The sequence below is a fragment of the Heterodontus francisci genome, chromosome 40, assembly GCF_036365525.1.
Source record: "Heterodontus francisci isolate sHetFra1 chromosome 40, sHetFra1.hap1, whole genome shotgun sequence".
Lineage (NCBI taxonomy): Eukaryota > Metazoa > Chordata > Chondrichthyes > Heterodontiformes > Heterodontidae > Heterodontus > Heterodontus francisci.
In genome coordinates, this window is record NC_090410.1 from 38,101,604 (window position 1) to 38,110,881 (window position 9,278).

Genomic DNA, 9,278 nt, shown 5'->3' on the forward strand with positions numbered 1-9,278 from the left:
GAGGGCTGGACATGGGCGGCAGAGCTTTGGATCAGTGTCCATCAATGGAAGGTGGAAGATGGGTGCCTGGGCAGGAATGAACTGGAGGAATGGAGTCCGGAGGTGACACCGTTCTCATTTTACTGGAGCCATTAACCAATGTAGAATAAACAGGTAAATGTCTGCAGTGGAATAACAAAGAGAAGAATGTCAATAGGACATATTCACTGTCTGTCCCCTAATATCACCCACAGTAATTTCTCGGCTGCAATCCCGAATGTGACCTTTAACTGCCTCCATGTCAGAGACTCATAGTTCATACCTTCACTGGGAAACTGGAGGAACAAAGAAAAATGTGTTTGCTTGTGTCCCTGAATTCAGTTTATACTGTGGACAAAAGAGTAACATTTATAACTGAATCAACAGGAGTAAACATGGTCAGTACAGTTATATGGAGACTGTAAATAAAGCCACTCATTATTGTGGGATCAGTCCTGTATGAACATAGATTTATTCCGGAGAGAGGTCTAACTAAATTAGTCTCCTGGACTTGGAGATGTTTGTGTTTTATCAATCACATTGTTTACATCAGAGTCAAAGCTGCTGATGTCATGTGTTTGTTCAAGTGAATGTAACGAATCACAATGATCTGGGGTATAAACATCTCAGTGGAGAATTTTTCTCTGTATAAATCAGGACCCATTGGAATGGATCAGCTCAGAGTGCCTGCTGCAGCTGTGGGTTGCTGATCAACAGAAGTCATTGCATCTCACAGAAATGGAATACCCAGTAATGTTTCAGATAGAACGCATTTACTATCCTATTCTTGCAGCTGTTGGAGTTCCTGGTAAGCTCTTATCTCAGCTGTAAATGGCACAAATTAATGATAACTGTTCTGTTGTACTTGGTATTATTTCTCGCTGCATCATTAACATATCTGCCTGTTTTGTTCCAGCAGTTGAATGATGGGGGCATGAATTTAAAGTAATTGGTAGGAAAATTAGAGGGGAGTTGAGGAGAACTGAGCATCTCAAACTCACCATCTGAAAATGTGGTAGTGGCAGAAGCCCTCATAAATACATGGATATGGACTTGAAGTGCTGAAACCTGCAGGGCAATGGATCAAGAGCTGGAAAGTGGGATTAAGCTGGATAGCTCATTTCAGTTGGTATAGACTCAATGGCTTCTTTCTGTGCCATGGAATTTTTGTGTTTCTATGTTTCTGTGATGGAAGGTCCTCAGTCTCTTCTATTTCATTCTTGTAAGAGTTTCATTATATTTGTAATTATCTTTTTTATGCAACCCTGGCATTGTTACTGGATTATTCTCTGCACAGAATGCATTGGACCCAGGTTTATGGGCTAAGAGCAGGAATCAGAGCATCAGGAGCTGTGAGCAGTTTCATGTTGTGGAACTAACCTGTCCTGGATTATTTTTTTGAATGTGTTTTCAGTGATGGATAATGAGACTGCTCACAGTCTCTGTTTCACAAGGAGGTAGCACAATGTCTTCACAACTCATAACATGGTTCAGTTTAACTGGGATTTCAATGTGTTTCTTGGTTATCACTGTTGTGAAACATTATTTCATTCTGTGTGTGTCTGATGCTGCTTCAGAAGCCGAGCAACTGAACTGAGTTTGTTGCAGACTCTTTCACATCTCCTTCTCTGTTCACTGTGGATATGTTCACTGTCATTGGGCTATATTGTAAAAAGAAATTGTTTTTAAGGAAGAGGTAGATAGATTCTTGATAAGCAAAGGGGTGAAAAGTTATCAGGCTAGTTGGAAATGTTGAGTAATCAGTTCAGCCATGAACTTATTGAATGGTGGAGCAGGCTCGAGGGGCCGAGTGACCTACTCCTGCTCCTAATTTGTATATTCGTGTGCTCGTATGAAATGTGTTGGTGATGTTTTTATCAGTTTGCTCCTGTCACCCCTCCAGCTCCTACATGTCCTTTTCATTGTCTCCCTTCCAATCTCACTCACCGGCTCAGTCTCCAGCAGCCTCGTCTAACCCAATCTGGACCCTCAAACTCCCTGGCGTGGCTCTCAGCACTTTCCCATGCTGTATCAGCCCTTGTATCAGCCCCTGGCAGCTCTCTTAACCCAGAGCATCAAACCATTGCCCCTTCCCCAAAACTTCCTGGCTGTCAGCCTGGTGCCCCAAAACTTGATTTAACCCATTGGGATCCTACTCAGTAAAACACCTTCGCATTTCCACATTGGCACTGCCCCCTCACTCAGCCCTTTCAGTGGATCCAGTGCTAACTTTATTCACTTTCTGTATCGATTTCTCAATTCATTATTGATAATTGTGTTTTAGTAATTTCTCTGTGGGTAAGTGCTGCCCAGGTCAATGGGTCAGATTTTACCATTCAATGCAGCAACAAAGATGGAAATTTCACCCCAGATCATGTCAAACTGCTGCTTTGGTTCATGTCTGACCAGTAATTTCTCTGCTTCCTTTTCTCTCTCTTCCAGTTAACTTGGTGGCGATTGTGATCCTGTCCCGAGGAAAGTGCGGTCTCTCCAAATGTATCACTCTCTACCTGGTGGGAATGGCAGTGGCTGATCTCCTGGTTGTTATCACTGATCCTATATTGAGATGGACTCTTCCAATTTATTTCCCAGATACATTCCTGAACATTACTCCAGTGTCGAGTCTCATTATCACCTTGAAGTTTGTAGCCACGGTGGTTTCTGTCTGGCTCACAGTTGCTTTCACCTTTGATCGATTTGTGGCCATTTGTTGTGAGAAGCTGAAAACAAAATATTGCACTGAGAAAACAGCGGCCGTGGTTCTGGGAACAGTGAGTGTGCTGGGCTGTTTCGAGTCTCTCCCTTGGTACTTTAAGTATGAACCTGAATATATAATTGATAACGTTCCCTGGGGTTGTGTTGTTAAACTGAGCTTCTACACTTCCCCAACATGGGCTGTATTTGAATTATTTCACTACATTTTAACCCCTTGTGCCCCGTTTTTTCTGATTTTGCTGCTCAATGTTCTGACAGTCAGACGTATTTTAGTGAGCAGAAGAGTCCGGAGAGGACTCCAAGGCCGCAGCAAAGGAGAGAATCACAAGGATCCAGAGATGGAGAGCCGAAGGAAATCAATCATTTTACTCTTCAGTATATCCGGCATTTTTCTCCTGTTATGGGTGATCCGGCTTGTGTACAGCATTTATGCACGAATTACCGATACTTGGCAATATTCCTCCTACACTGACCCTCATTTCATCACAGATCACACATCATTGATGCTGCAGGTTCTCAGTTCCTGCACCAACACGTGTATTTACGCTGTAACCCAGACTAGATTCAGAGAAGAGCTGAAGAGTGCAGTCAAATACCCTTTCAATCTCATTGTTAATTTAATTAAATCATAGAAGAAGCTGGAGGATTTCCAACACTGGAACTAAAACCCATTTCATATTCCGTCCCCTACACTCACCATAGGATAGAAAGCACATTTTATATTATCAATACAGAGCCCTGTAATGATCTTAAATCTGATTCTGAGATTATATTTTATTGATACTCTGAACCATTGAGGCAGGACTTATTCTGCAGATAATTAATGAATTGTTTCTCCAAAAAGGCATCACTAAAGAGCTCAGCTGGACTTCAATTAAACCTGCCCTGGACCCATAGCAGAATGGGCAAAGCTGCCAACCACAGTGGTTTCCGTAGATCTGATCAGAATGAGGGCTCTTCACATCAATGGAGAGAAGGATGAAGGGTGCTTGTATAGACAATAAAAGCATTAGGTGGATGATAAATAAATAGATAATTTGATAGGTAGAAGATAGATAAATATCCATCGATCATAGAAACTTACAGCAGAGAAGGACGCCATTTTGTTAGATTTTAATTTAAGCACACTTTGTTGCTGTTATCAATTATCTAATCAATGATTCGGGTTCAACTGCAACCAATATGGTGAATATTGTGAGTTTAATTGGAGTTGAGGCAGAATATAATATACTAGTTATACAGCACAAACATAATGACAATGACAAGCAGTGAATACTGATCCATGTCGACCAGGATGACTTTTCTTTTCCTGCTTTCTCTTTTCTCAGTGCCTTGCTTCTTCTCACAGTTTCTGCTCGAACTGCCCAGGAGTATTAGACCAAAGTCAGCAAGGATCTGCCCTTGAGAGTCCCTCTTCACCGTTAACTGCACTGAGGCCTTGAAAAACCCTTCACTTTATGTTGTTTTCAGGGGTGAACCTGGGATTCATTATTGACAAGATCTCATTGATCTATAAAAGTTCCCCTTCATACAAGGTATCCAATGACATGTCAAGTTCCTTTTTTGAAATATGGAGTAAAAGCCCGCCCTTAAGTTACCTTCTATGTTCCGTGACCTGGTGTAGCCTTTGCACATACCTTCCATCCTTGATCAACCAGGTCTTTACATTAGCTTCAGAACTGCCTTCCTTATCTCTTCCTGCCCTGTCTCCATGATCAGTCCCACAACTTCCTTAAGTGCCATTTTTGTCCTTCATACTAACTTTCAGGGCTTTATTGTTGATATTTGTCTGTTATGATTTATTTATACTCAGAGTTGTTCATAAGGCCAGCCATCCAGTCTCACTGTTCCAATTCCTTATCAGAATATTGGAACACAAGATGGTTCACGAGAGAGAACTTCTGCTCTCACACAGTAAAGGTTAAATGGAGATTCGAGCACAGCTTTGTATTAGGGCTATTTAGTAATGCAACTACACAATTTGGCTCCTTATCTGGGCTAACCATCCTTCGCTAAAAATAATCATTCATTTCTGGAGAAAGGAAATTTAAGCAGCTTTCAGTAAAACAAAAACTTACAGCACTAACCTCATCCTGTAGCTATTCCAAGCTGATTATATATGCATATTAGGCATATTTCTAATTTCGAACAATTTAGCCCATTATGGCTGTACTGGCTCACTGAAAGAGCAGTCGTGCTCAGTCCCATATCCCTGCTTTTTAGTCCCCATAACCCTGTAAGTTCCTGATCCTCAAATACCCATCCAGCTCCCTTTTACAATTATTGATGGAATCAGCTTCCATCACATTCTCAAGTATCATGTTCCAGATCCCAACAACTCTGAGTGAAAATATTTCTCCTCATCACCCCCATCCCTGACTAGATCTTTCTCCAATGATTGAGCATCTCTGACCACTGGTTCCTGACCCAGAGGGAATAGTTTTTTCTTTATCTACTCTATCCAAACCTCTCATCATCTTATAATCCTCTGAGATCACCTCTTAACCTTCCCTGCTCCAAGTAGAACAGTCCTAACTTTACCAACTTCCCCTCATAACGCACACCTCATCCCTCATAACATCCTCGTAAACCCCTCTGTAATCTTTCTAAGGCACACGTTTTTCCTGACGTGTAGTGCCAGAATTGTCCACAATACTCCAGTTGAGACCTAACCGGTGATTTATAAAATTCGAGCATGATTGTTAGATCAATAATAGAGAGATTGACAGAGAGTGTGTGTGACAGTCTGAGAGAGAGAGAGAGACAGAGAGAAATGCAAGGACACGAAGAGACAGAATTATACAGAGGAATAAAGATACATAGAACATAGAACAGAGAACATTACAGTGCAGTACAGGCCCTTCGGCCCTCGATGTTGCGCCGACCTGTGAAACCATCTGACCTACACTATTCCATTTTCATCCATATGTCTATCCAATGACAACTTAAATGCCCTTAAAGTTGGCGAGTCTACTACTGTTGCAGGCAGGGCGTTCTACGCCCCTACTACTCTCTGAGTAAAGAAACTATCTCTGACATCTGTCCTATATCTATCACCCCTCAACTTAAAGCTATGTCCCCTCGTGTTTGCCATCACCATCTGAGGAAAAAGACTCTCACTATCGACCCTATCTAACCCTCTGATTATCTTATATGTCTCTATTAAGTCACCTCTCCTCCTCCTTCTCTCCAATGAAAACAACCTCAAGTCCCTCAGCCTTTCCTCGTAAGACCTTCCCTCCATACCAGGCAACATCCTAGTAAATCTCCTCTGCACCCTTTCCAAAGCTTCCACATCCTTCCTATCATGTGGTGACCAGAACTGCACGCAATACTCCAGGTGCGGCAGCACCAGAATTTTGTACAGCTGCAGCATGACCTCGTGGCTCTGAAACTCGATCCCCCTACTAATAAAAGCTAACACACCATATGCCTTCTTAACAGCCCTATTAACCTGGGTGGCAACTTTCAGGGATTTATGTACCTGGACACCAAGATCTCTCTGCTCCTCTACACTGCCAAGAATCTTCCCATCAGCCCAGTACTCTGCATTCCTGTTACTCCTTCCAAAGTGAATCACCTCACACTTTTCCGCATTAAACTCCATTTGCCATCTCTCAGCCCAGTTCTGCAGCCTATCTATGTCCCTCTGTACCCTACAACATCCTTCGGCACGATCCACAACTCCACCGACCTTCGTGTCATCCGCAAATTTACTAACCCACCCTTCTACACCCTCATCCAGGTCATTTATAAAAATGACAAACAGAAGTGGCCCCAAAACAGATCCTTGCGGTACACCACTAGTAACTAAACTCCAGGATGAACATTTGCCATCAACCACCACCCTCTGTCTTCTTTCAGCTAGCCAATTTCTGATCCAAAGCATTAAATCACCTTCAATCCCATACTTCCGTATTTTCTGCAATAGCCTACCATGGGGAACCTTATCAAACGCCTTACTGAAATCCATAGACACCACATCCATGGCTTTACCCGATCCACATGTTTGGTCACCTTCTCGAAAAACTCAATAAGGTTTGTGAGGCACGACCTACCCTTCACAAAACTGTGCTGACTATCGCTAATGAACTTATTCTTTTCAAGATGATTATAAATCCTATCTCTTATAACCTTTTCCAACATTTTACCCACAACCGAAGTAAGGCTCACAGGTCTATAATTACCAGGGCTGTCTCTACTCCCCTTCTTGAACAAGGGGACAACATTTGCTCTCCTCCAGTCTTCCGGCACTATTCCTGTCGACAATGACGACATAAAGATCAAGGACAAAGGCTCTGCAATCTCCTCCCTAGCTTCCCAGAGAATCCTAGGATAAATCCCATCTGGCCCAGGGGACTTATCTATTTTCACACTTTCCAAAATTGCTAACACCTCCTCCTTGTGAACCTCAATCCCATCTAGCATAGTAGTCTGTATCTCAGTATTCTCCTCGACAACACTTTCTTTCTCTCCTGTAAATACTGACGAAAAATATTCATTTAACGCTTCCCCTATCTCCTCTGATTCCACACACAACTTCCCACTACTATCCTTGATTGGCCCTAATCTAACTCCAGTCATTCTTTTATTCCTGATATACCTATAGAAAGCCTTAGGGTTTTCCTTGATCCTATCCGCCAATGACTTCTCGTGTCCTCTCCTCGCTCTTCTTAGCTCTCCCTTTAGATCCTTCCTGGCTAGCTTGTAACTCTCAAGCGCCCTAACTGAGCCTTCACGTCTCATCCTAACATAAGCCTTCTTCTTCCTCTTGACAAGCGCTTCAACTTCTTTAGTAAACCACGGCTCCCTCGCTCGACAACTTCCTCCCTGCCTGGCAGGTACATACTTGTCAAGGACACGCAGTAGCTGCTCCTTGAATAAGCTCCACATTTCGATTGTGCCCATCCCCTGCAGTTTCCTTCCCCATCCTACACATCCTAAATCTTGCCTAATCGCATCATAATTTCCTGTCCCCCAGCTATAATTCTTGCCCTGTGGTATATACCTGTCCCTGCCCATCGCTAAGGTAAACCTAACCGAATTGTGATCACTATCACCAAAGTGCTCACCTACATCTAAATCTAACACCTGGCCAGGTTCATTACCCAGTACCAAATCCAATGTGGCATCGCCCCTGGTTGGCCTGTCTACATACTGTGTCAGAAAACCCTCCTGCACACACTGGACAAAAACTGACCCATCTAAAGAACTCGAACTATAGTATTTCCAGTCAATATTTGGAAAGTTAAAGTCCCCCATAACAACTACCCTGTTACTCTCGCTCCTGTCGAGAATCATCTTCGCTATCCTTTCCTCTACATCTCTGGAACTATTCGGAGGTCTATAGAAAACTCCCAACAGGGTGACCTCTGCTCTCCTGTTCCTAACCTCGGCCCATACTACCTCAGTAGACGAGTCCTCAACGTCCTTTCTGCCGCCGTAATACCCTCCTTGATTAACAATGCGACACCCCCCCCCCTCTTTTACCATCTTCTCTGTTCTTACTGAAACATCTAAATCCCGGAACCTGCAACATCCATTCCTGTCCCTGTAGATTCAGGTATAAAGAGAGAGACACAGAGCCCTAAAAAGAGTGAAAAACAGATAATTCAGAAAAACAGAGGGAAGAGAGAGATCAAAAGGAAGGGAGAGTGAAACAGTGAGCAAAACTGGAACGGGGCAGGAAAAAGGGCAGCAAGCAAGCCAAAGGAAGGCAGAAGGAGGAAGATTAATAAAAGCAAAATACTGCTGATGCTGGAAATCTGAAATAAAAACAAGAAATGCTGGAAATACTCAGCAGGTCCGGCAGCATCTGTGGAGAGAGAAGCAGAGTTAATGTTTCTGCTCAGTGACCCTTCTTCAGAACTGGCAAATATTAGAAATGTAAAAGATTATAAGCAAGTAAAGCGGGGGTGGGGCAAGAGATAACAAAGGAGAAGGTGTAGATAGGACAAGGTCACAAAATAGCTGACCAGAAGGTCGTGCAGCAAAGGCAAACAATATGTTAATGGTGTGTTGAAAGACAAAGCATTAGTACAGATAGGGTGTTAACGGACTAAAAATTGAACAGCCACAGGTACAAACATCAAAAAAACAGTGGATAAGCAAACTGAACAAACTGAGATGAAATAAAATAAAACAAACACAAAAAAATTATAAAAAAAGGAAAAAGAAAAAAATAACCTGAAGTAAAAGTAAAATGGGGGGCACGTCAGGCTCTGAAATTATTGAACTCATTGTTCAGTCCGGCAGGCTGTACTGTGCCTAATCGGTAAATGAGATGCTGTTCCTCGAGCTTGCGTTGATGTTCACTGGAACACTGCAGCAATCCCAGGGCAGAGATGTGAGCATGAGAGCAGGGGGGAGTGTAGAAATGGCAAGCAACCGGAAGCTCAGGGTCCTGTTTTCGGACTGAGCATAGGTGTTCCGCAAAGCGGTCACCCAGTCTGTGTTTGGTCTCCCCAATGAAGAGGCGACCATGTTGTGAGCAGCAAATACAGTAAAGTACATTGAAAGAAGTACAAGTAAATCGCTGCTTCACC

At 42.9% G+C, this 9,278-nt stretch overlaps 1 protein-coding gene across 1 annotated transcript; it reads left to right on the plus strand.

Moving 5' to 3' along the window:
* Positions 1-711: 711 nt before the first annotated feature.
* On the plus strand, positions 712-3,365 carry LOC137353191 (probable G-protein coupled receptor 139). Its single transcript, XM_068019239.1, has 2 exons — positions 712-826; positions 2,461-3,365. Exons 1-2 carry the CDS (start codon positions 757-759, stop codon positions 3,363-3,365), a joined length of 975 nt encoding a protein of 324 aa, XP_067875340.1. The 5' UTR covers positions 712-756.
* Positions 3,366-9,278: the final 5,913 nt, after the last annotated feature.